A 27,656-nucleotide genomic window follows, 5' to 3' on the forward strand; every position below is an offset into this window, starting at 1 on the left:
TGCGATCCCGTTGCCGGTCCCGGCCCGGTACAGGCGTGACACTGAGGGTTGCGATCCGTTGCCGGTCATGAAAAAAGACAAAAAGGAAAAAAAAATACATTAAAGAGTTAAATGTAAGACCTGAAACTGTAAAACTAATAGAAGAAAACATGGGGGAAAATCTCCATGACATTGGTCTGAACAATGATTCTTTGGATATGACCCCAAAACACAGGTGACAAAAGCAGAAATAGACAAATGAGATTACATTAAATTAAGAAGCTTCTGCACAGACAAGGAAATAATCAACAAAATGAAGAAAATACCTATGAAATTGGAGAAATTATTTAGAAATCATATATCAGATAAGGGGTTGATATCCAAAATATATAAGGAACTCAACTCAATAGCAAAAACCCAAGAACCTGATTAAAAAATGGGCAAAGGACTTCAATAGACATTTCTCAAAAGAAGACATACAAATGGCCAACAGGATATAAAAATTGGTCAACATCACTAATCATCAGAAAAATGCAAATTAAAACCATAATGAGATATCAGACCTGTTTAAATGGCTATTATCAAAAGACAAAAGATATGTGCATGTTGGCAAGGATGTAGAGAAAAGGGAAACCTTGCCCACTGTTGATGGGAATGTAAATTAGCGCAGCCACTATGGAAAACAGAATGAAGTTTCCTCAAAAAACTAAAAATAGAACTATATAGTGCAGCAATCCCACTACTGGGTATATCTCCAAAGAAAATAAAATCAGTATGTCAAAGAGATATTTATATTCCCATGCTCATTGCAGCATCATTCACAACAGCCAAGATATGAAATCAACCTAGGTGTACATCAACAGATGAATAGATAAAGTAAATGTGGAATATATACACAATGGAATACTATTCAGCCTTACAAAAGAAAGAAATTCTATCATTGCAACAACATGGATGAACCTGGAGGACATTATGTTAAGTAAAATAAGCCAGGCACAGGAAGACAAATACCACATGATCTCACTTACATGTGGAAACTAAAAAAGTTTCTGGGCCATAAAGCAGGTTTCAACAAATTTCAAATTATTAAAATCATACAAAGTATATACTCTGGCATCAGTAAAATTAAACCAGAAATCAATAACAGAAAGATAATTGAAAACTCCTAAATATTTGATAATTAAACAACATACTTCTAAATAAACCATGGGTCAAAAAAATCACAGTGGAAAATTTAAAATATTTTTAACTAAAAGGTAATAAATATCAAAACCTGTGGGTAACTTTAAAGGAATGTTCAGAGGGAACTTAATAGCTTTAAATGCATATATTATAAAATAATAAAATTGAAAATCTAAGATCTAGTTTTCTACCTCAAGAAGTTTGAAAAAAAAAAACGGAAAATCAAACCCCCCAAAAAGTTGAAGGAAAAAACAATAAAGATTGGAAATCAATGAAATAGAAACTAGAAGCAAAATAGAGAAAGCCAACAAAGCCAAAGGTCAGCTTTTAAAAAAGATTAATAAAATTGATAACCCCCTAGTAAGATATATGTAGACAAATGGAGAGAAAACACATATTAGCAATACCACTATAGACCATATAGACATTAAAAGGATAATGAGGGAAAATTGTAAACAATTTTATGCCAATAAATTTGACAATTTAGATGAAACAGACAAATTCCTTGAAAAAGTAATTTAGCAAAATGGGCACAAGAAGAACTACACACCTGAATCTTCCTACATTATTAGAGAAATGGGACCCATAGTTTAAAACCCTTCCACAAAGAAAACTCCTAGTTTGGATGGCTTTGCTAATAACCCCTTGCTCCCGCCGAGGGTTCAGATCCCACATACAGACCGGCCGCTCACTGGCTGAGCGAGGGGTGGGGGCAACACCGAGGGTTGCGATCCCGTGGCCGGTCCCGGTCCGGTGCGGGCGCGACACTGAGGGTTGCGATCCGTTGCTGGTCACGAAAAAAGACAAAAAGGAAAAAAAAAATCCAAAATCCTCCAATGAGCAAGCATTTCCTTTGAGTGTCATGTCAGTGCCCAAAAACGTTTCAGGTTTTGGAGCATTTTGGACTAGGGATGTTCAACCAGTATTCTGCAAATATTCCAAAATCCAAAATCTGAAACACTTCTGGTCCCAAGCATTTTGGATAAGGGTCACTTGACCTTTATTTGCTGGAGGTCCTGGAACCAATCCCCCAAGGATACCAGGGGATGATTTTGTGTGTGCATGTTATCTTTTGCTTTATTTAAAATGTTCACCGTCCGAGGTCCTTTTTTAGATTTTGGCATAACTTGATAAATAGAAGAAATATTTGGGGTATTCACATTAGACTACTCATATTTTTTTTTTCTTTCTTTTTAATGTAACACCCTTTTACTTAGCTCCCTTCCCCATTTCCCTCACAAAATCACCACTTGGAAGTTTTCCTGATTTGACAGTATTTCCCCTATTTTCATTTTGAGCCAGCCTTAGGAAGTGACACCAGCAGGTGGCAAATATATTTTTATGTTTAAAGCAACCAGAAAATCCTCACAGGTGTTTTGTCATGCATCTATCTGCAAGATTGTATGGATAGTGGCAGCAGTGCTGAAATTCTGTACGAAAATTGGGTTCCTTTTTCTCTAAACTTCCAGTTTCTACACTCATTTGTAAACTGTGTAGCTTCTGTGATTAAACAAATCTCTGAAGAGTAATCAGTTAACATCTCCTTAAGTAAACTTTTCTAAGGCTGTTAGATACATGTTGTTCTGGGACTGAAAGAGCACACATGTTCTTTAATGTCTTGGTTCGGGTGGGAGAGTGCTGCATGATGGGCATGTGTGACTCTCGGGGCAGTCCATGGGCCCATCTCTGCCCCGTTGGATGATCTGTTTCCACCTCTGCTCTCCCTTTTCTAGCCTAAACCCACCAAGGGGCGAATGCGCATCCACTGTCTGGAGAATGTAGACAAGGCCCTTCAGTTCCTGAAGGAGCAGAGAGTCCATCTTGAGAACATGGGGTCCCATGACATCGTGGATGGGAACCATCGGCTGACCCTTGGCCTTATCTGGACCATCATCCTGCGCTTCCAGGTAATGGACTTGGCCCAGGGATGCTGATGATGCTCAGAACTTAGGCTGATCTCCAGGTACGAGCCTCCTGGTGGAGCTGGCCTTCTGTTCTGGAGGGACCAGAAAGAGCAGGTTGAAACTGCATTTCAGAGCCAGGTATGCGAAGGGGTGTGTCACATGTAGCCCTCAGCACTGAGTGCTGCCCTGTGGGCATGTGGCAGCTACCACATCCTCCTTCAGTTTTACTACCCCAACTGTCACATATGTCTCGGTGGCGTGAGGGTTTCCATGCTGCATCCCAGCCCACCACTTCACTAGCACCTCCTCTAAATGTCTGGTCTCTGTGGCCCAGCATCCGGAGCAAAGGTGTACAGATGCGGCTAGTGCTGGGTTACAGCCCTGAACTGTCTGCATTTCACGTTGTGGCACGTGTGATAGAATATCTTTAGGAGGAGCTGTTTAGAGTTATGGCATGTGTGCGGGCGCCTTTCACCTCCTCATTCTCCTTTGGATGTGAGGAGGTGGTTTTCAGGGGGAAAGTGCAAAAGCCTTATGTTTGTTTGAATTGATAATTTTATGGGTTTTGTTATACTTAGGGGGGAAGATTCTAAGTATAGAAATGTTTTAAGCCAGAAGGTACTCTCAAGGTCATTTTCTTCAATTCCTTCACTTTATGAGGAGACTGAGGACCCAGAGAAGTTTGGAGCCTTGCCCGGCATTACACAGCCAGTCATGGCTGCAGTGGGTACTGCTGACCCCTTAACGGGTAGAGCTCAGCATTTCAGGACTGTGAAGCACCTCTGGCATGACTACTGGTTCTTTCTCCAGGTGCATGCTTCATGCGCGTGCTTTTCAATTAAAATTTGAAATGCAGGAACAACTTCTTACCACAGTGTCAGGTGACTCTGCTAACAAATATCCTAACAGTACTTTCTCCTTGGTGACTGTGTTCTCTGTGCCTTTCCTTCCTGTTCTGCCCCATGGATAAAGATCTGATTGATTTTTCTGAGTAAATAAAAACCTCAAACAAAAAGGGAAAAAGAAAAATGAAATTATAGCTCTCTTTGTTTTCTTATTGAAGCTCTGAAATCAGCCTGTGGCCAAGCCCTTTTCCTTCTCATGTCCCCTAGGATTGGGCTTGAGTTTACAGTGTTTGGGGTGGGTTGGGAGGGGGAAGGTGGAGGTAGGGGACTAAAATGGAGTTACAGAAAGAAACGACCCCCTGACTGGCTGGGCCCCAAACCTGGCTGATCGTCTGATGCCACTGGGAAAGATGCTTAATAATTCATATTCCCAGGGCCCAGCCCCAGTGGTTCTAATTAAGTAGTTCTGAGGATGTTGAAGACGCACTGTTAATGGAGTTAATTACAACAATCAGGACATTTTTTTTTCAGACATAACTCTTAGTATAGGTGTCTGTCGTTTAGTTGTGAATGATTTGAAAAAGGAATGAATGCCATAAAATTCACCAATTATTGCTGTCATGTCTTTTGCCAACAGAGATGAAATTAGCAGGACACTCCTCAAGCTTCACCTCAGTCTCATAGAGTACAACATTCTATTTCTGTTGCCTTTGGCTTATAGTAATCAGAGCATGGAAGGGTGTCCTGATCATGACCTCTTTGACAGCGGGTTAGTGTTCATGTCAGGGAGCTGATGCTTACAGCTCTTTCCAGGATTTTCAGTATGAATTGGGTTGAGTCACTGACTAATTAACTTCCTGTCAGCTTGCCTTTTTCTATACTTCAACCCGTAAATGCTAAAGCATGCTTTCTCCCTTTCCTTTGAGGCAAGAGGCATAGGCTTCTGTTGTTACTGCATGGCCTGCAGTGTTGGTATCTTACATGACTCAGTTTCCTCCAGCGACTTTATCAAATCATCACCTGTTCCACAAATATGTATTGATTCCAATGAGCCAAAGTCCAGCTCACGTTCTGTTTCCCCGGTGAAGCTTCCCCAATTGTCTACAAAGATCTTTCCTTTCCCCTAGCTCCTGAATGTATAGTCTTGTCTCAAGTTTCCAACTTGTGCGTGTGTTTTCCCTATAGCTCCCTGGATGTGAGCTGCCCTGTGCTTGTGTAGTGAGCGGTGTCCATTAAATACTGATGGTGACACCTAGGTTTTATGCTGCTGTCCCTTTAAAAGATCATGAGAGAAACTGAAATGAAAGTCTTTGAGTTTGCCTAATCTAAGCAGGTAGCTGTCTTCATTTCAGAAAGTCATATAGATTGTTTCTATGAGCAAATCTGGAAACAGCGTTCTTCACATAGAAGCATAGGAAAGCTGACAATATTTTATGCATAAAGTTCCAGCCTACCTGGTGTAACTGTATCTCTCCTTGAGTTATTCTTTCACTTTCACTTTCTGCACATGAGCTAATGATCCTAATAATGGAGATTGGAGTTTGTGCATACTCACACTTCACATTTTTACCATAGTTAGAAATGGAGAATTTTTTTAAAAGTGTAGTTGTTTCAATTCCTAAGTATTTTTCCTAGTTGAAAATTTCTAACTTTATAATGTTATGTTTATATATTTTGTCCTGTTTTTTTCAGAAAGAATTCTGGGAAGTATTGTAGATTGAATGGGGAGAGGTTGACAGGGGCAGGGCAGGGAAGCTTGGAATGGTGAGAGCTGGAAGATCCACTCCCACCCCATTTCAGTTTATTATATGAAAGGAAACTAAAGACAAAAAGAGATTTGGAGCATATGTCTAAAATCACACAACTGGTAGCTGGCTCCTAATCCAAGAACCTAATGCTTATGGGTACTTACTGTGAGCTCAGCAATTCATATTCTTTATCTCATTGAAATGGGTAACATGCTGTGAGGTAGCTACTCTTATTGTTGCCATCTTTCAGATGGGAAGCTGAGACACTCGCCCAAAGACACATGGCAGGTGGTGGGGCCTGGATTCAGACCCGGGCAATGTTCTGGTCTTATGTTCTGGCCAATGTTACAGGCCTTATGTGTAATGTTGAAAATATGCTGCCTGTGAGGGGCTTACGAATGCAGGGAAGCTGAGACACTCGCCCAAAGACACATGGCAGGTGGTGGGGCCTGGATTCAGACCCGGGCAATGTTCTGGTCTTATGTTCTGGCCAGTGTTACAGGCCTTATGTGTAATGTTGAAAATATGCTGCCTGTGAGGGGCTTACGAATGCAGGCACAGAGTTTAAGCAAACTCTGTCTCTGAGAGTTTGGGGCAGCTTTCAGGAAATGTTGCACACAGTGTCTTCGTCAGTGAAGGTGGCACCCTGGTGTGAAAAATGGTTATGAAAACCAACTTAATATTTTGCTGGTGTCCAATGAGTTTCCAGGTATATACTGTATGGACTCACCGTGTTAGCTTGCAGTTGGAAAGGTGGGCTAGTTTGGGAGCAGAAATGACCTCTAACAGGTGCTGGGAAGTCATGCAAGTAGCCCATATTCCTTTCAGCCTTATTTCTGTTCCAGGTAGCAAACCTGATTCTGGTCGGTTTTTCTGAGGTGAGCCCTGACTGCAAGAAGCAGTTTTCATTGACCCTCGGAGTAGATAATCTCCAAGGCGGGGCTTTGACTAAAGTTCACTCTATGTACATGCAGACCTGTTCTTCACTGGCTCTTGTTAGGCAGCCAACCCATCTATTCGTCTTATATTTCTTTGTAAATCCTAGATCCAGGATATCAGTGTGGAAACTGAGGACAACAAAGAGAAGAAGTCTGCCAAGGATGCCTTGCTGTTGTGGTGCCAGATGAAGACGGCCGGGTGAGTGGAGCTCAGAGTGTATTGGGGCTGCTGCTTCCAGGACTGAGTTCCACCATAGTCATCACTTAAGAGGTGTTGACAAGTATCTTTTCCACTGCTTCTACTGAGAAGGCTTGTTAACGTCGAAGCAGTTGCCATGTTGACATTTCACCTAGCTCTTGGAATGGAAGTTCTGATTTATATTTTGGACTTGTCATGTCTCTGCAGTCGGTTTTGTTCCTTTATGAGGGCACTTCAAAAAGTTCATGGAAAGATTCATATTATCTTTTAATTATATTTTTCCCCGAACTTTTAGAGGTACACTTACATGTATTAAGGAAGCTGCAGAGAGCATTATATTTTGAATTTTAAAACCCTGGAAACATTTTTAGGAATCACACCCCTGATATTTTAAAAGTGCAGTTGTGGGTTTTCTCCTCCCTTTAACTTCTCTGTTTGGGAGAGCTTTGCACTGTATACTCAAGAGTAATCCGTATACATTATCTGTCTCCATTTTCCTTCCTTTTTTTCTCTCATTGAAATTTTTGTGAAGATGTTTTTTAGAGAACTGCATCTATTTTGTTGCTCATTGAAGTAGTCAAGGTTCAATTGATGCTAAACCTTTAAAATTCCCATCCAACTGGTTTAGGGTCTTAAGTACTTCCTGAGATAAGGGTGTCAAGTCAGGTATGAACCTTTAGTCAACCACAGATATGAAGTTATTAGTATCAATATGGTATAGAATAGCTGATTTAAGGGGGTAAGTTTCAAACATAGGAAAGCTTTTCAGGGAAGTACTTGTTTTACAAAACTGTTCAATTAAGTGACATGAGGGAAAAAGAAAGCTGGGTATCACTTGAACAGGTAGTCCCATCTACTTCCTGTGCCAGAGTAATGTGTGAATTTGGATCTCAGTGACTCTAGATGCTGCTGTCTTTGTAGGTGGAGTAGAAAGCCAGTGCAAGTAAAGAGGCCTCAGAGGTATCCAGGCTATGGTCACTTTTTCCCAAGTAAGAGTAGTGTTTTAAACTTGGGACACAGTTCACATCTTTTGTGAGACTGAATTAACAAACAAGAAAAGCCACGTGGGTGTATATTTTATTTTTATTTGATAACAGCTGAAATTGAGGGGATATTTGCTCTGACTTGACTGTTCTTATTGATATTCATGGCCTTAGATTTTTGTGTTTACAGACTTTTTTTTAACACTGCATTTAGCAAAAGTATTAAACCTTTATTTGGTAATTCTGTTGCTTTTTCTCTTGTGCTTTGTCCTTGGCAGATACCCTAATGTCAACATTCACAATTTTACCACTAGCTGGAGAGATGGCATGGCCTTCAATGCACTGATACACAAACACCGGTAAGTCTGTAGAAATCATGCTAACAATTGTGGGATAGAATGTTGCCATTTTTCTATAGCAGGTCTTGGGTGACTTGATCTTCACGCCCATTGCCTTAAATATATACCATGGTAAAAATTCCTGTATTCTATTCCCAAGGGAAATACAGGAGAATATGTAAATGCTTCCAAACGAAATAAAGTTCACCCATTATTTTCTGTTCTCTTAAATTTTGAAGTGTTTGTTTAAAAATCAGGTTTTATCGCTTGATGATTATATCACTTCATAGAGTTTTACTCCACTAAGTGGTTATTTTAACATTTTTGGAGCAATAATCGTGTCTCAGTGGTCACGTGATTTGTGTTGGAACTGATTTTCATTATGTTTCACTGTTCTACATAGGCCTGACCTGATAGATTTTGACAAACTGAAGAAATCCAATGCACACTACAATCTACAGAATGCATTTAACCTGGCAGAGCAGCACCTTGGCCTCACTAAACTGTTGGACCCCGAAGGTAAGGACTTAAGAGATAAAAGGGACTTTCTGCATCTCTGGTATCAAAGGGTTAATATAAAATCTATTTTGTGTTTTGTTTGTACAGTGTGTTTTGGGTATTATCAAAGAAAGAGGAGCTTAATTTGGGTTATGGGAATTACTTGAAGATTTGTGGAAAGAGTGACATTAGAAAAGGCCTTGAAAGATGAGAATGATCTAAACATAGTCTAAAGGAGAGGGCATGTTGGTCAGAGACACGTTGGAGGACTAATGATTCAGTGGGAATGGTGTATAAGGTAATAGCAGGGATACCACTAGAAAGGTGGCAGGAGACCCTGCAGGCTAAAACCTTTAGAGGTTGTTCAGCAGTCAGTGGGGGTTCATTGTAGGTTCTTAGCAGCTGTGCTCTAAGTGTAGAACCTGGCGTAGGCCCTCAGTGAAGCTTACTGACTGACATTCATCCGGAGGTAGCAAGCTGGATGGTTTGGGATGGGTGGAGACTGGAGGCAGGGCCTTAGGAAGCTGTGCAGTGTTTGCTTCTAAGCAAGTAAAAGCTTAAATGTGGAAGGTGCATTCTGGAAAGGGGAATGTGGGTGAAAGAAGGAATACCACTCACAGTCCTTTCGTATGGCTGACTGCTTGTAGGCTGACTGCATCCCCTTTCCAAATGGAACCCACCTCCTTACTCTGGGTGCCTGCAGCAGGACCCTGAAGCCTGACTGCAGGTGACATAGAGCACACCTGTGTAGGGCAGTCCCCCAGGTGATAACTCCCTTGCTTAACAGAAACCTAATTCTAGGCTTCATGTCAACATGAAGCACTCATAGGAACTTTTCCTAATTTTGAGAAGCATTTAAAATATAAGAGGATTTGTTTGTAGTGCTGAAGGTTTTATAGATCCTCTCAGCTGTGAACAAATATTAGAGAGAGGAAGAAAATGAGTGTATGTGAGTGAAAGTTTAAAGTTCTTATAAATATAGAACAGGAAGTTTAACTCCCCAAGGACAGACTGAGGTCATGAGGCTGCCAGGCCTGCTGCTTGCTGTTTTACAGTGCATCAGATTCACTGATATGCTCACTACAGGAAGCTGAAATAAAATTATCTTTGTGCTAACCCATTAAATGATTTCTCAATATAAATAGAGAACTAAAATTCCTTAGGTTGTGATAAATCTTTGTGCTTAAACCCTACCTTGCTATGGGAAGGAAAGGTGAAATAAAATTATCTTTGTGCTAACCCATTAAATGATTTCTCAATATAAATAGAAAACTAAAATTCCTTAGGTTGTGATAAATCTTTGTGCTTAAACCCTACCTTGCTATGGGAAGGCACTTTTCCTTAGCCCTAGTTCTTTGTGCTTTGATGAAGAATCTTTTTTTCCCTATCAAACTGACAAATTTTTTTAATAAGTTGCTCATTAGTTAAATCTTTCTAATCACCACCCAGTGTAAAAAGGGGATTGATGTTCCCCAGATCACAAGACAAGCAGCTGAAAAAGGCAGCTGATGCCACTTGTCCTGCGAGTTTGATCTTGATTATTGTTTGTCCTTAGCTATTATTAGTTGTCCGGTGTCCTGAAGTGCATCAGTTCAGATATACTTATAGAGAAGTTAAAAAAAATTTCCTGGGCCGGCCCAGTGGCGCACTCGGTAGAGTGCGGCGCTTGGTCCGCCGAGGGTTCAGATCCCATATAGAGACCAGTCCGCTCACTGGTTGAGCGTGGTGCGGGTGCGACACCAAGGGTTGCGATCCCGTTGCTGGTCCCGGTACGGGCGCAACACCGAAGGTTGCGATCCCGTTGCTGGTCCCGGTACGGGCGCAACACCGAAGGTTGCGATCCCGTTACCTGTCATGAAAAAAGACAAAAAGGAAAAAAAAATTTTTTTTTCCTGCCGACTCCTTCCAGTTATGTTGACATTTTTTGTTCATTAAACTGCATATGAGAGTGGCCTGTTTTTCTGGCTGTTCTCCAATTTTCTTTCCATTAGGCACACCTTGAGAGGGCTGAGCAGATGCAGGAGCCCTGGGGTGGGAACAGTAGCTATGTTTCTGGCCTTCACTGCCCTTGACTGCCTTGGTGAGCTTGGGCAGGGAGTGTCCCACCCCTGTGCCTTGGTGTCCTCATATCTAAAGTAAGAGAAGCAATGTTGCTTCACACAAGGCCGTTGGGAAGGTAGAAATGAAGCTGTATGTATGAATGCATATTGAAAAAGAGCCTGATATATTTGTTAAGAGGTATCCTGTGTATTCTTTTCTCAGTCTATCTTGAATTGAGTGCTCCACTCAGTATTGCTATAACTCAAAGACTTGCCATTTTCATTCAGTTGCTCCCTCTCTTAATCAATATTTTTAGAGCACCCACTTTGTGCAGGACAGCACACTAGGAATTTGGGGAGTGGAGTGGCATAAGGGCTTACCAAGACAGTGTTCTTACCATTGGGGACTGAGTCTTGCAAGGCATATAAAACATGCATAAATAGTTATAATACCTACAGAAAGTGGACTGTGTATACATATAAATGAAGTTCTAAGGGAACAGAGGAGAGAGTTAGTAATTGCAGCTGTTCAGGTCAGAAACAGTAGTGTTAGGATGGTAACTTTTGAGCTGGACCTTGAAGAACAGAAAGAAAGTGGTGGGGTGAGGAAGGTCATTTCAGGCAAAGAGAAGTTGTGAGTAAAAGGAGGCGGATTGTGGGAGCAAATGAGGAAAGGTGAATAGGCAAGTTTGGTTCAGATACGTAGTACCTGAGAAGAAGGAATAGGCTGTAGAATTAGAAATGTCTAGAGCGATGCTTGGCACTTAGAGGAAGCCTGATAAATATTTGAGGAATGGATGGATGGAAAGAAGGGAGTGAAAGTTACAGCTGGATAGATTCTAGGGAACTAAGGGGCTTATAATTTATTTGAGTAATTTTGAACTAGAAGGAAATATATTCATAGCTCTGCTTCTGGAAGATCAATCTGGGAACACTGTGTGAAGTGGATTGGGTGGTAGGAAAACCCAGAGAGGAAACCATTGTTTCAGGTCTGGTTATGCAACCAGGAGGGTCTGAACTGTGAGTGACGATAAGGATTCCATGAATGGATATCCAGACTCAGACTCAGTGACTAACTGGACATGAGTAATGGGGAAACAAAGGTGTCCACAGGCTTGAGTGACTGGGGGGAGATTCTGATGCTATCGGTAGAGATGAGGACTCAAGAAGCACAAACCCAGTTTTGAGAGGAGGGGCGGGGAGATGAGCATGGTGTGTCTGTAGATCAGTGAGGCACTACACTCTCATATGAAAAACGAAGAGACGGGACTGTTTGGTGTCATGGAACGGTTGTTCCGGATTGTTCCTGCTGCCTGGTTGGTGGCACTGTGAGCAGCACACTCATCAGGATCTTCTCTGGGTTGCAGATATCAGCGTGGACCACCCAGATGAGAAGTCCATTATCACTTATGTGGTGACTTACTACCACTACTTCTCTAAGATGAAGGCCTTGGCTGTGGAAGGAAAACGAATTGGAAAGGTGAGCTCACATCAGTTTTTTAGGTTGTGGGACATAATAAAGGTCTGTGTCTTACTGGATTGCCACTGAGCACTTTGTTCTCTCATACACTCATAAAGTTTAATGATAGTAATTTGTGCTGGAATCTCCAGATGGCGGGGAGGTAGACAGAAGCCTCTTCATCCCAAAGGGTAACAGGAGTAGGAGTGGCTAAAATATTGAGGAAGGGGTTTGAGGGGGATCTCATACCCAGAAACACCCCTCTCCTCAACCTTTCCAGAAAATTGGATATTGAAAATCTGATTGAGTTGGCTAACATGATGGGCGTGAAATCCTACATATCACAGTTGAGAAGGCCTCAGTATTATGCTTTTCTACTTCTATCTGCCGTGTTTTTCAAAACACCTCAGACCAGATGAAATTGTCTACTGAGTGCAATGCGATGGAAAATCCGTGGGCATTCATGGGACAGATTTGTGCTAAATAGAGCCCTGTTTGTTTCTCTAGGAATTTTGGAGGTTAGGCTACAGAAGTCATTCAGAATCTCTTTGCCTGGGGGTTGGGAGGTTACAATTAAGTTGTCAGTGCTCACAAATAATAGCCACAGTCTGTGTGCCTATTAGCAAATGGTTCCTTGAGTTAAAATGCTTTTGCCAAAGCAACTAGAATCATTTTAGAGTCATTCATTAAGTGTGTATGTGCTTATGTAGAGTTGTAATCATGTTTTCCCTACATGGCCATATGATCTTGCTTTTCAATTTTTCTAACCCTTGTTTACAGGTGCTTGACAATGCTATTGAAACAGAAAAAATGATTGAAAAGTATGAATCACTTGCCTCTGACCTTCTGGAGTGGATTGAACAAACTATCATTATTCTGAACAACCGCAAATTTGCCAATTCATTGGTCGGGGTTCAACAACAGCTTCAGGCATTCAACACTTACCGCACTGTGGAGAAACCACCCAAGTAAGATGCAAATTGTAATGCATTACCATTAATGTGGGAAGAAAGATCATTGCAGCTAACAGACTCCTGTTTTCTGATGTCTGTGATCTCATCTCTTAACTGATTGCCTCTCACCGGTGGCCTGTCTTACTCCTTTTCATCTGACTCTGTCACAGAGATTTGTTATCTGAGCCCTTTCTAGTAGAAATGAGCTGCAGTTATACAGGATACATGAGAATCTTAAGGAAATGGTACAGGTCCCCAGTTCTTTATCCAGAACCTGTGTGCTCATGTGTTTCAGGGAGAGATTGGGTAAGGGACACAAAAAATAATTATGATTTGTAATAATAAACATGCTAATAATATTTATTTGATCAACACATATTGTACACAAATACTGATAGTCAACACTGTACCTCAAAAATATGTATAATCAATTAAAAAATCACAAAAAAGAAAAGTAGCACAGTGCATATGTTGGACATTATAAGACTCCAGGTGAATCTGAAGCGGTGACACATAAGCCCACTTAATATCTGTAGCAAGATATGTAAATATTCACATTGTGTTAGATAAAGAAAGACAATAAATAGTTTCAGATTGGTTCAGATTGAGTTTTGCTGCCTACAAATGTTTTAATTTCATAATTGTTGAATAAGAATTGTAGACCTTATCTCTTGCTTGGTATAGTTCCAGAGTCATTCTTTTTCTGAAAACTCCACTCAGTTGTGAATTCCTTCATGAATTCTGTGAAACCCATTGAAAATTATGTTAGGTAGACATTTGAAATAATCCTTGTCAAATGCATTCAGCCATGTTCTCTAAATGAAGCAATTCCATTGTCCAAGACTTATCGTTTAAACCTTGATTGAGGTGATTAATGAAAGAATATTGTGTGTCCTTGCCACCCTCAAATAGAAATCTCAACAACCACCAACCACAAAAAGCCACAGTTGGCATATTTAGAGCTTTATAACACATAATAACTAACCTATTGCTGTCTCTCAGATGTGCATTTCTCATAAATCATACCAGAGATAAATGGCTTTTAAAATTACGGGACTGTGTGAAATGTTTTTTTCTCCAAAAACATATGAATTTTTCCCCTGAAGGAACAAAATACAGTAAATATGTTTATGGCTGTTTTTCTCTGTGCCTAGGTTTACTGAGAAGGGGAACTTGGAAGTGCTGCTGTTCACAATTCAGAGCAAGATGAGGGCCAACAACCAGAAGGTCTACATGCCCCGGGAGGGGAAGCTCATCTCTGATATTAACAAGGTAATACTGATCCGATCCTGTTTTGGCCTTGACCCCTGTAAGCTTCATGTTTTTTTACCACTGTGTCTTGGATGTTAAGAGGGCAGGAGACTGAAAGGGTCTGCCTCTGTCTGCTGAACTGATAATTGCAGCTGATGCTCAGGTGTGGCAAAGGCCAGATGAATACTTGTGATAGGCCAGTCTGTTGAAGGTTTGGGGGGACAATGTCAGATTTTATCAAACCAGCTTTGGCTTCAGCTATTTACCTTGTTATTCAGATATATATTGTTTACCCCTCTTCTGTCTGAGGTAATCGACTCAAATATCTGTAAGTTACAGAAAGAAGAAATCAAAATCTTATTTCATGTGCTTGGACTCTCTAGAGGTTGTGGGGCTTAGGGTGTTGGCTCCTTCCATCAGAGAAGCTGTCAAAGTAAACAATTCCCGTTATTGTGCCTATTATGTCTGCAATTATAGAATTTCACAGCGGGTATTATTTCCAACTAGAAATTTGAAAAAATCTAGAACTCTGTGGTCAGTTGTACACACTTAGATTCCTTTGGATGGAGTGTTTGGATTTTTTTAAATATGTCATATTCATAAAAATGAATTTAATATGGACAATCAGTCAGAATTTTGCAAGAAATACTCAGATATGAATTTTTAAAAAGTGGCTCAGGGTGGAGTGAATGAAAGATTTATAATTTGATTTTTTTCTGAGAAAAGTCATTTATCTTTTTGATATGATCAGAGCTGTTTAATTACTTTATGTTCTCTTAAAGTAAGAGATTTGTAATTCAGTTATATTGCTACTTATCTACATTGTTTTGTTTTCCAAGTACAACACAAGATCTTTAGATTCAGATAGGGAAGAGTGTTCCCATGAGGCTATTTTTTCCTCAAGGCTTAGGAGTCAGTGAGGGTGGGAATGGGATTTCCCTTTCAAGTTCTTGCATCTTTTTGAGAAACACTAGCTTTTGGCTGTAGCCAAGGAAGCTTCCTTTAAACATTGTAATAAATCATTCTTTTTTTCATTCCTGTAGGCCTGGGAAAGACTGGAAAAAGCAGAACATGAGAGAGAACTGGCTCTGCGGAATGAGCTTATAAGACAGGAAAAACTGGAACAGCTCGCCCGCAGATTCGATCGCAAGGCAGCTATGAGGGAGACTTGGCTGAGTGAAAATCAGCGTCTGGTGTCTCAGGTTCTGCTCTCAATATTATTAAAGAAATCACTCCTGGGGTAATCTGGAAACGTAGTTCACACCCAAGGGGCATAGGGCCACAGGATGGCTGCTCGTCAGCTCCCAGTATTCTGAAATAACCGTCAGGTCATCTTGCATACTTCCCACCAAGAGGATGTTTATGATTTCTAGTATGCTTTCTCTTCTGTTTATCTAACTTTTCATGGATTTGGAAGCAGGTCAAGCAGAGTTTGTTTAGAATCAGTGAGTGTGTGTGAACCATTCACATTTTTATGAGTTTTTTAAATTCCCCTCTTTTTCTCAATCTTTGACCAACTAACCCTTCAAGGAAGTTAGACTGGTCATGAAATGAACAAAAGTGGCTTTCTCTTCCACTTGGCTTGACATAAAATATCACCTGCTCCAGTCTAAGTCAGGTGCTAACTGTGAGCTGGACCCCTCTGTAAAATGAGAATTGCTGGCTTGCTTTGGGGAGGGCATCTGAGCTTAAGCACAGAGTTTTATGGGTCCCTGGGAAGGCAGAGACCAGTGGGGTGGCGGACTCAGGAGTAAGATTTGGCTTTAGGACCCCAGAGATTAAAGTGTGCTCATTATTCCACCTCTGTTCTCTGTTTCTTTTTTCCAGATTGGATGACTTTTTCTATTTTTTGTCTTTTCTTTCTGTTTCTGTACAGGACAACTTTGGATTTGACCTTCCTGCAGTTGAGGCTGCCACAAAAAAGCACGAGGCCATTGAGACTGACATTGCCGCCTACGAGGAGCGTGTGCAGGCCGTGGTAGCTGTGGCCAGGGAGCTCGAGGCCGAGAATTACCATGATATCAAACGCATCACAGCAAGGAAGGACAATGTCATCCGGCTCTGGGAATACCTGCTAGAACTGCTCAGGGCCCGGAGGCAGCGTCTTGAGATGAACCTGGGGCTACAGAAAATATTCCAGGAAATGCTGTACATCATGGACTGGATGGATGAAATGAAGGTAAAAGTTGACCAAAAAGAGAGGAAGCCAGAGCTGATCTATCCAGGCCTCTCTTTTCTAGGACCCACCCACTAATCCCTCAACATACAATTGGACCCATTATTTAACTGCCCACCTACCTGTAAAGCCAGAGAGGAGCCACGTTTCATGGGAAGATTGTTAATTGTTAAATGAGATGGGAAGTGTGAAAAAGTTGTATTGGAGCCCAGTTCAGTAGCTAGAGGTCTGTTATTGTGATTTAGATCTAATTTAGATATATTCCAATGTAGGCAATCAATCAAATTGTGTTTTTTTGTTTTTAATTCTTTAGGATTGAAAGAATTAACTAGCTTTTTCTAGCTTTAGAGTTGAACTAACTTTCAGTGAATAACAGTCTCATTGATCTTTCTGAGTATGCTGTGTTGGGGAGGGGGCCCCAGAAGGGTGGTGTGGACAGGTGGGAGAGTGGTGGGCAGAGTGTACAGAGCACAGGTCAGGAACCAGGAAGCCAGAGTTCAAATTGCGAGTATCTGAGTTGCCTAATCTCATCGAGCGTTCTTTCTTCGTCTTTAAATAGAGATCATACTTACTCTGTACCCTATGCGGTTATTGCAAGGACAGAGTGTGGTAATATGTGCACAGACCATAAGACAGGACTGAATGGTAGCAGCAGCTAATGTCAGTTTGTGCTTCTCCTTCTATTATTGGCAGTTCTGAGCAGAGTCCCAGGTTTTCCCCTGTTCAGGAAGAGAGCGGCCATCTTGCCATAGCTCTGTGCCTGTTCATGTCCTCTGATGCGGGCCATGGAATGCTCATCCATGTCAGGCAGTTCTCCTGCTGGGGGGCCAGTTAGCCTTGTAGATAGAACAGAATAGGGCAGTTTTCACACAGCCCCACGAAGCCATCTTTATCTCAGCACACTGTGTTCCCAGGCTTGACCTTATGCAAGAGATTTCCTTCCTGGGATGTGAGCCTTCGTGTGTTGCTCACTTCTTGAACTGTTCCTGGCAGAGGGGCAGAGTCACCTGATACCATCAGTTTTCCCTCCTATTGTCCCAGATTTATGGAGAGAGAGAGAGAGAGAGTGTGTGTGTGTGTCTGTGTCTGTCTCTCTAGCTAGTACAGGAATCTGAGCCCTTGACCGTAATGTTATCAATAGATTTATGATGTTCTTAGGTATGGTTTGTCTTAACCTCTTAAAATAGAAATGTTCATAAATGTAACAAAGAGGTGCTTTTATTTCATAAATCAGGTTGGACTAGAGACTTCCTCAGAAGTTAAGTGTGAAGTAGACTGTCCATATGGAGAGGATGGAGAGGATTTAGGATGAAGTCCCTAAATCTGGATGATAGAAGAAACAAAAAATGTTAGTAGGTTCAAATTTAAGCCCAAGAAGTTGCTTGGGGTCTACTAAACATGACAGCCACCTGACCCTGCTCTCCTTATTGGGTTAAAGATGTGGCTTGTAAGCTTTTCAGCTAGATTCATCTCACATTAATTGCATGAGTATCATAGAGGTGTACCAACAAGTTCTTAACAGAGGAAAAACATTCACTGAAAGGGCAACAACTTCTAAGAGATTTCTCTAAACTTTGCAGTGAACAAGCCTATTACCTTTATCTCTTATCTTTTTGAATAGTTGTTGCTGTGGCAGTTTCTTCTTGAAGCCTCAGTTTACATTTTGGAATCTTTCATACAGGTCTCTCCTCCCCCCTTTCTTTTTTTTTTTCTCTATTCTATACTTTTTGGTGTAGATTTGACTTTCTTATTCCAAGATAGATGATCCTTAGGTTATGATGTCTCTCTTGACACTGGCTTTCAGGCCTTTTTTGTTTTGTTCTAGCTCGTTGGCCATCGTCTTCCCTACAAGTGTGGGATGGGTGGAAGGATAGAGGGAAGGGACAGCTTGGTTGCTGTCTCTATGCTTGTCCAAAGATTATAGGATGTTAAAGTCAAGGTTATATTCACAGATGTCCTTTCATTGCCTCTGGTGCACAGGTGCTATTGTTGTCTCAAGACTATGGCAAACACTTGCTCGGCGTGGAAGACTTGTTACAGAAGCATGCCCTGGTTGAAGCGGACATTGGCATCCAGGCAGAGCGGGTGAGAGGCGTCAATGCCTCTGCCCAGAAGTTTGCAACAGATGGGGAAGGTAAGTATGGACCATTCCAAGTATTACCTCCCAGTTACCAAAGACCCATCTTTATAGAATGACGCCTATTGTGTGTGGCCACAGGGCTTTTGCAGTTAGTGCACCATTGTTGGTTTCTAGTTGGGTTTGTCTGCTGCCATGTCAGAGGGTCAGGAAATGCAGTGGAGTGACCTTCTGAACACTTTAACTGTGTCTTGTTTTTCTGAAACGGAAATGTCTTCTTAAAAAAATACTCAGATAATGCTTGATTTTGAGTGGCCTGATGTTCGGCAGTGCAACTTTGGCAGACCATGTTCTGTGTGGCCATGTACCAACAACCTGATGTGGCTGTTCAATCTATTCACATCTTTTGCACTTGGTTGCACAGGTCTCTATTCAGAGGATGGTTAGAAGAATTTGGTTTTGCTTCTTATATTTTTAGAAACAGTTAGAAATGGGGCTGCCCTCTTTCATATGATTCATGTGCTTTCTTGATTCATGAGTGATCACTTTGTCTGCGGGTGGATCAAAAAAATAATGCTTCTCATTGCCCCTCCTCCTGTTCCAGTCAAGATCCTAGATGGTGCTCCACTGCCTCATCACATGGCCCTGCATTTAGGGTTGAACTGGTAATCCTATCTCAGGAACATGTGGTGTAGCTCACTGCCTGCAGATGAGCAGGAACCCTTGCTGACCTCTGTCACACACCCACATTCCTTCCTTGGTGTTCAACAGGATACAAGCCCTGCGACCCCCAGGTGATCCGAGACCGTGTGGCCCACATGGAGTTCTGTTATCAAGAGCTTTGCCAGCTGGCGGCCGAGCGCAGGGCCCGCCTAGAAGAGTCCCGTCGTCTCTGGAAGTTCTTCTGGGAGATGGCAGAAGAGGAAGGCTGGATACGGGAGAAGGAGAAGATCCTGTCCTCCGACGACTATGGGAAAGACCTGACCAGTGTCATGCGCCTGCTCAGCAAGCACCGAGCATTCGAGGATGAGATGAGCGGCCGCAGCGGTCACTTCGAACAGGCCATCAAGGAAGGCGAAGACATGATTGCGGAGGAGCACTTCGGTTCAGAGAAAATCCGCGAGAGGATCATCTATATCCGGGAGCAGTGGGCCAACCTGGAGCAGCTCTCAGCCATTCGGAAAAAGCGCCTGGAGGAGGCTTCACTGCTGCACCAGTTCCAGGCGGATGCCGACGATATCGATGCCTGGATGCTGGACATCCTCAAGATTGTCTCCAGCAGCGACGTGGGCCACGACGAGTACTCCACACAGTCTCTGGTCAAGAAGCACAAGGACGTGGCAGAAGAGATTGCCAATTACGATATCGATGCCTGGATGCTGGACATCCTCAAGATTGTCTCCAGCAGCGACGTGGGCCACGATGAGTACTCCACACAGTCTCTGGTCAAGAAGCACAAGGACGTGGCAGAAGAGATTGCCAATTACAGGCCCACCCTCGACACGCTGCATGAACAAGCCAGCGCCCTCCCGCAGGAGCATGCGGAGTCTCCAGACGTGAGGGGCAGGCTGTCAGGCATCGAGGAGCGGTACAAGGAAGTGGCCGAGCTGACGCGGCTGCGGAAGCAGGCGCTCCAGGACACCCTGGCTCTGTACAAGATGTTCAGCGAGGCTGACGCCTGTGAGCTGTGGATCGATGAGAAGGAGCAGTGGCTCAACAACATGCAGATCCCGGAGAAGCTGGAGGACTTGGAGGTCATCCAGCACAGGTGAGTGGGGCACTGCAGGGGCTGACCCACCACTCGTGCTGCTGGGGCCAGCCAGGTGACACCCCGTCAAATTGCCTTTTCAGGTTTGAGAGCCTAGAACCAGAGATGAACAACCAGGCATCCCGGGTTGCAGTGGTGAACCAGATTGCTCGCCAGCTGATGCACAGCGGCCACCCGAGTGAGAAGGAAATCAAAGCCCAGCAGGACAAACTCAACACGCGGTGAGCATGAGGCCAGTGGCATGCCTGCTGCCTGTGTGTGGGGCTGCGGAGGGCAAGGTCACCTGCTGCACCTGGCTCTCAGGAACTTCCTACAGGGGTCACTGGTATCATGGTGCTGATGTCACAGCATTGGCAGCTACCTTTAGACATATCCTCATTTTGCAAGAATGTCAGGGTGATGTCATTCAGGGAGGATGATGGGCTGTGTCAGCCCAGCACCTGCCCCTCTTTATATCAGGTGTTAGGGCCTTGGTATGGCCTGTGTCCAGCATGGTGAAAGGCATCACAATGGCACCTGCTTTCTGGAATAGCATTTTAGCACATTGGAGACTTATTTGCCAATGAAAGTCCTGATTGTCGGGGTAGACCTTTTTCCTAGTCTTATCTTTCTGTTGAATAAACACATTTGAGTAGGTTGTGGAGGCCGGCTGGCCTTGGTTCTGAAGGTTACCATCAGCCTTTGGGTTTGGAGTTCCAAGTTCCTTAGATGGAGTTCAGAGATTAGTAAAGTGTATATGGCAGACATGAATTAATTGAGTCTGGGGGACAGACGTAATGCTCACGTAGGAGCTCTTTAACACATCCCTTTTTGTGTCAGGACTTTTCCAGGTTATACTGTGTCCATGAGCCATTTTCATTACATTTGGTATTCACAGACTAGGTAAGATGATTTCCAAAAAGCCAGGTAGTCAGAGCAAAGGTGGAGGGAAAATGTGCAGCATTAATCATCACTGTTTACATCACTGTCCAGCTGTGGACTCAGCCCCCCACTTTTCATGATGCTTTCTCTGCCTCCGCATACTCACAGGTGGAGCCAGTTCAGAGAACTGGTCGACAGGAAGAAGGATGCTCTGCTGTCCGCCCTGAGCATCCAGAACTACCACCTCGAATGCAATGAAACCAAATCCTGGATTCGGGAAAAGACCAAGGTTATCGAGTCCACCCAGGACCTAGGCAATGACCTGGCTGGTGTCATGGCCCTGCAGCGCAAGCTGACTGGCATGGAGCGAGACTTGGTGGCCATTGAGGCAAAGCTGAGTGACCTGCAGAAGGAGGCAGAGAAGCTGGAGTCTGAACACCCTGACCAGGCTCAGGCTATCCTGTCTCGGCTGGCCGAGATCAGCGATGTGTGGGAGGAGATGAAGACCACCCTGAAAAACCGAGAAGCTTCCCTGGGCGAGGCCAGCAAGCTGCAGCAGTTCCTGCGGGACTTGGATGACTTCCAGTCCTGGCTCTCCAGGACCCAGACGGCCATCGCCTCAGAAGACATGCCCAACACCTTAACTGAGGCGGAGAAACTTCTCACACAGCACGAGAACATCAAAAATGAGATCGACAACTATGAGGAGGACTACCAGAAGATGAGGGACATGGGTGAGATGGTCACCCAGGGGCAGACTGACGCTCAGTACATGTTTTTGCGGCAGCGGCTGCAGGCCTTGGACACTGGATGGAATGAGCTCCACAAAATGTGGGAGAACAGACAGAATCTCCTCTCCCAGTCGCATGCCTACCAGCAGTTCCTTAGGGACACCAAGCAAGCTGAAGCCTTTCTTAACAACCAGGTAACATCTACTAATCGTCACTGCCTGTGCTTCCTTCCTGATAGAGCAGGCCCAGCTGCCTTTTTGAAACATTTTGGTCAGGGCTATTGGTTTCAGCCACACCTACATGAAATTAGATGGATAATTTAGAGACATTTTTCATTACTCTTAGGGCATTAAAACCCACTGCAATGCGGCGCTCCCGCCCGAGGGTTCGGATCCCACATACAGACCGGTTCCCGCTCACTGGCTGAGCGAGGCGCGGGAGCAACACCGAGGGTTGTGATCCCGTTGCCGGTCCCCGGTCCGGTACGGGGGCAACACTGAGGGTTGCGATCCGTTGCCGGACACGGAAAAAGACAAAAGACAAAAACCCCACTGCAATGTAGGGGACAGGAATTGAAGATTTTTGAAGGAGCCATCTGGCCTTAAAAAGTAGGGTTTGATTTTAACTTCTGTTGAGGACCTCTTATGTTCATAGTATGTCCTTGTAATTGAGGTATTAATGCAATTTAGAAGGTTCACTGAGGTTTTTTTTTTTTTTTTTTTTTTGGGGGGGGGGGGTTTGGGCCAAATGGCTTTGTCTTCTTGCTCTAGAAGGGTCAGGGACTTCTTCTGCAGACAAAATGAAGAAGTTAGAGATAAAAAAAAAAAAAATGGCCAAGGATGGTCACTAACGTCAGGGTTGTTGCTCTCCTACAAGAGCGAGTATGAGGGTTGTGTTGCCTTCCTGGGCATATGAGAGGTCCCTTGTGGCTGATACATAAACCTTTGGTTATTTTCCTCACTTGCTTAGGGGGAAAAATTTAGAGCTTTTAACTACTTGGGGAAATTTAGTCACTTGTGCCCCACTGGGGTTTAATACATAAACCTTTGGTTATTTTCCTCACTTGCTTAGGGGGAAAAATTTAGAGCTTTTAACTTCTTGGGGAAATTTAGTCACTTGTGCCCCACTGAGGTTTTTTTTCCTCCCAACTTTTAATTTTATCTGATTCAATAGATTGTTTCATGTAAGTGTGAGGAAGCAAGTGTTGTGAAGTATGTCACAGGGAAATGTAGAACATAGGAAAGGCGTTCTCTCACTGCTAGTGTCATCCTACTGTGGTTTTCTTCTCTTTTTCAATAAGGAGTATGTTTTGGCTCATACTGAAATGCCCACCACTTTGGAAGGAGCTGAAGCAGCTATTAAGAAACAAGAGGACTTCATGACCACCATGGATGCCAATGAGGAGAAGATCAATGCTGTCGTGGAGACCGGCCGCAGGCTGGTGAGCGATGGCAACATCAGCGCAGATCGCATCCAGGAGAAGGTGGACTCTATTGACGACAGGTATATTTTCATGAGGTTTTAAGGGAGTCTTGCACCCTGAGACTCTCAAGCTTCTGAATCATTGGCCAGAAGTCCTTGAGATGGCGGGTATAAATGTCCCAGTAGGCAGGATGTAGGCATCTATCAAAATTTCATCTCACATACCAAAAGTTAGTGAGCAGTGCATGGCTGCCTGAGAATGTCATTCTTGTAAGACATGTGCAAGTGTCACAAAAGAAAAGAAAGCCTGGGAAGCCAAGCTAATCCTTAACCAGAGACCTGTAAGAACTGTAATGCCGAGCTGCAATAGGGTATAAGCCATGCCCCTTGAGAGGTGACACACAGCCTGTCACCCATGGGACTCTAAGAGCCAGACATTTTCCCTGTCAAGTTCACATTCACCTTTACCAGAATGCGACTTCTTTGAATCCTGTCAGGAGAGAGTGGGGAGGGAGGCGTGAGGCTTGTTTGTCCTGAGTACCTGGCAGAGCCACAGAGGAACATTATCTGGGCTTAGAAAATTGGCTTGGATAATGCTACAGTAGGATCTTTTTCATGATGAGAGAAAAGGCCATTTTCCTCTTCTTGCTAGGATATCTCCAGGATCAGATTCTATTTTTTCATTTCCAATTATTTTTATTTTTATTTTTTGCATTTCTGAAAGATGTGCTCTCTGGCTAAAGGCCAGTGTACTTCTTTTGACCCCAACTCTTTGACTTGCCCCTATCTCTCATCCTACCCTGGTCAGGGCAGATCAAGGTTTGGACGTGCCAGCATGGGCTGGTTCTGGGCCAGCCACTTCAGTCCTGGGCTGGCCCTTCTGGCTCAATCACTAGCCTATGTTCTGACCGATCCTCTCTGGTCCCAGTTTGAGCTGGATTTAAGGGCTCACTCTGAGACTGACATCATTAAGAAACAAACTCTTCTTCAAGGCTTCTCCTCTAGGCTTCATGTGCAGTGAAAAGGAAGAACTTCTCACTGCAAGCATTTCCTTGCTTACCACATCTGAGTGGGTCTCCTGGGACCCTGGGTGGATAGGGGAGTTGCTTTTTTCCCCGTGAAGATTGTGCTCCTGGCTTTAGCACTTCCATTTCTTATTTTTGCACTGATTCAGAGCCTAAACTGTGTGTTCTAAAATGGTACTGTGGAACAGGGCACAACTTTTACTAATTATCATTTTATATCTGTTACTTTTGAAACAGCTACCAAAAAAATTTTTTCTCCACCAAACCCTTCTTAAATGAGTGTGAGAAAAAAGTATTGAGCAAGGGATTCTTAATCTAGAGAAGGAGATTTTCCTTCTTTCCTAACATTAAATCTCATTATTTTGTAAATATGATACTGCGTTGCTCCATGCTAGATGCACACAGCTGGTTTCCTAAAGGCGGCTTGGCCGTTAGGGACATGTGCCTTCAGGCAGCCGTGCAGGTGCCTTGCTGCTTGTAGGGTTTATTTATATGTCTCCCAGTGCTGCAGCTGCACAGGGTTGTTGGAAGCAGGTGGTACCATCAAGACTGGAGATTCTTGGATATAAGAGAACATTTCAGCTTCCTTTTGCTCTTGACTGAGAGCCTGGCCTCCCAGAGTTCCAGAACTTCCTTAGGATATCTCAGTTTTAAAAAAGTGGAAAGAGGATCCTATGCTGTTAGTAAGCTTAAGGAAAATGCAAAGAGAGGAGCTTTCTGTTCATCTGCCATCAGGAGAATTCCATTTTCTTATATTTGTCAGCTGAATTCTGGTTTCGCCAGAGGCCGCAAGATCTAAAACTGACCCTAGAGGATACTTGTCCATTATAAAAATATACAAATCTCTGACTTTCAGGTGTTGTAGAAGTATAAACTAAATAAATATCTAAATCTTCAGATCTAGTCCAGAAACATTTTGATACTGTGGTAAAGCTATTCTGTAGAACATTAAGTCATTATAATAAGCTTACGTTCAGGAAGTCTGCTCAGTTACCACAGAATGTGTTGAAATAAAAAAGTACTAGAACAAAGACGCTGGCTCTAACAGATGTGGGTGGGGCATGAGTGGCCTTCAAAGTGCCTGTGACTGGGTGGAAATGAGCCTGCTGTCCTACAGCCTGCCCCAGGGGGTGTGAAGGTAGGAGGGAGCTTCCTGCTAAAAGGAAAATTCCAGCAATAGCACAGTCCTGGGAGAGCAAGGAACAGTGTCCAGATTCATAAAGTGAGACCCTATCTCTCAAGAGAAAAATGGCTTAAAAATGACGACTGTTTTACTCAGGCACCCAACGTTCTTTACTCGAGTGAGCCGTGGGGTCAGCCCCCTTTACTGTTCATGGGAACCAGCGTTAGGGCCAGCATATGCTTCATGTGACCGGGAGCTTTTGAGTCTTGTTATTGGGGTAAGAGGTAAGAGATGGAAATAAAGCAAGAGGTTTAACCTTGCCCCAAACAAAGAGTACACTTAGGACTGGGGAAACTACAGCCAAGTTTTAGAAGCTCCTACCTCATAATGGAATCCACAATCCAACCTTTAGAGAATTCCCTGAATTTTACTTCCCATGAATGCCATCAGGTGCCACTAGTAAAAACCCTGAAGCCACACTCACTTCTTTTGAGTGTTTTCTGAGTCGGTGATTGTCTCAGCTGACTGTGTAGCTGTGTTTCACTCCTCAGAGCACACCATGCAAAGGCTGTCATCATGCCCACCCATAGATTGGTGTCATTTGGACGTGGGACTCTAAGTCATCAGTCTCTCTATTTCCTTCTTCATGGTCCCGTATAAGTGAAGGATCGTGTGGGCAGAAATGTGTTGGGCATACTTGAGACCTGGTTATATAAGAAATACATTCAAGATTGTGTCTGGTTGTACTTCTTTAATCAATCTTCTCTGACAGTGTTTGAAGATGTTTTCATTTACGTTATTTCCATGAGCATCAAGGATGTGTGACTGCTGGTGACTGTGATCCCTCCTTGCCCCGTAGCACTTGTGTGAGACACACTTGAGTGAGATGCCGTGCTGAAGGGAAGGGAATCTTTTTCTCAAGGCCTTTGACTAAAGGCAGGACTCCTGCTTTTTATCATTAACTCCAATCTCAATTACCTCTTTCCCGAAGATTTGCTTTATTTCTTAAGCTCCCCTAGAAACAGGACTGGAATTTGAGGGTAGAGGACTTCAAGAACTTTTCTTGACATTCCTTACCTACCCACGTAAGACAACTAATTTCTCTTTGTCCAAATTTGCTAATAATCTTTTGATTTTTTTATTTGTTTCTGATGAGGGACAGCAATGAAGTAAGTGGCTTTGGCCTTCTTTATATTGTTGTTGTTGCATAAAAGTTATAGAATGTTTAAAATTTGGAGCAGGGGGTGGGGAGCACTACCACCTTTAATCCCACCTCTAGCACATTCCATTTTAATGTTTGCTTTCTGATCTGTGATGTGAAGTCTTATATCATTTAATGTGCATAAGCTCTTTTCATTTAGCATATACAGTAAGCGTTTCTCTACATTTGCATTTTGCCTAAGTGACATAAGTATATTAAGATCCCTTTTCCTGAAGCTGTGGGATCCCTTTCAACTAAAAAAAATAAATAAAAAGTCATTTTATGTATCTTACGTATACCTGACAATATTATTTCTATTTATAGTATTTCTGTTGTTCAGTAGCCACTGGTACCTATGGGAGTCCTAGGAGCAGAGGGTTTTTTTTTCCTTAGTTCCTCAGGCAGATGATGGCTGTAATGCTGCTACTCTCAATTTGATCAGCCGTCAGTGAGGGTCTGTGGGACACATGGCATCACTATAAGATCTTTCTTTCTCTTGAGGTTTCTTCCAACATCTGTTAGCAGCCACATTCACCGAGCTGCTCTTGCTCAGCACCCTAGTGAGACTCAGAGGTGGTTCTTCCTTATCCCTGCCATAGGGGCTGGCAGGGATAGAGGAGAAACCTTGCCCCAGCACATGCAGCGGGAAATTGCTGTGAAAATCAGAATGAAAACTTGTGGGACACATGGCATCACTATAAGATCTTTCTTTCTCTTGAGGTTTCTTCCAACATCTGTCAGCAGCCACATTCACCGAGCTGCTCTTGCTCAGCACCCTAGTGAGACTCAGAGGTGGTTCTTCCTTATCCCTGCCATAGGGGCTGGCGGGGATAGAGGAGAAACCTTGCCCCAGCACATGCAGCGGGAAATTGCTGTGAAAATCAGAATGAAAACCCAGCCCTCGTCTGTTGTTCTGTGTTCCTTCACCCCTCTTCATATGCTGAACATAGACTGGC

The 27,656-nt window shown here is 43.2% G+C and overlaps 1 protein-coding gene across 2 annotated transcripts in view; it reads left to right on the forward strand.

The window, feature by feature from the left end:
* SPTBN1 (spectrin, beta, non-erythrocytic 1) overlaps positions 1-27,656 on the forward strand; it is a 136,352-nt gene that overhangs the window by 75,455 nt on the left and 33,241 nt on the right. For both annotated transcript variants that reach the window (XM_008573354.1, XM_008573355.1), the window contains exons 3-17: positions 2,895-3,068; positions 6,704-6,795; positions 8,057-8,137; positions 8,520-8,635; positions 12,021-12,133; positions 12,893-13,080; positions 14,220-14,337; positions 15,360-15,518; positions 16,193-16,495; positions 18,473-18,626; positions 19,341-19,828; positions 19,955-20,337; positions 20,421-20,558; positions 21,367-22,123; positions 23,230-23,432. In XM_008573354.1, the coding sequence (XP_008571576.1) occupies positions 2,895-3,068; positions 6,704-6,795; positions 8,057-8,137; positions 8,520-8,635; positions 12,021-12,133; positions 12,893-13,080; positions 14,220-14,337; positions 15,360-15,518; positions 16,193-16,495; positions 18,473-18,626; positions 19,341-19,828; positions 19,955-20,337; positions 20,421-20,558; positions 21,367-22,123; positions 23,230-23,432 (3,467 nt within the window). The remainder of the gene's footprint in view (positions 1-2,894; positions 3,069-6,703; positions 6,796-8,056; positions 8,138-8,519; positions 8,636-12,020; positions 12,134-12,892; positions 13,081-14,219; positions 14,338-15,359; positions 15,519-16,192; positions 16,496-18,472; positions 18,627-19,340; positions 19,829-19,954; positions 20,338-20,420; positions 20,559-21,366; positions 22,124-23,229; positions 23,433-27,656) is intronic.

Source organism: Galeopterus variegatus, unplaced genomic scaffold, assembly GCF_000696425.1.
Source record: "Galeopterus variegatus unplaced genomic scaffold, G_variegatus-3.0.2 Scaffold909, whole genome shotgun sequence".
In the NCBI taxonomy this organism is placed as follows: Eukaryota; Metazoa; Chordata; class Mammalia; order Dermoptera; family Cynocephalidae; genus Galeopterus; species Galeopterus variegatus.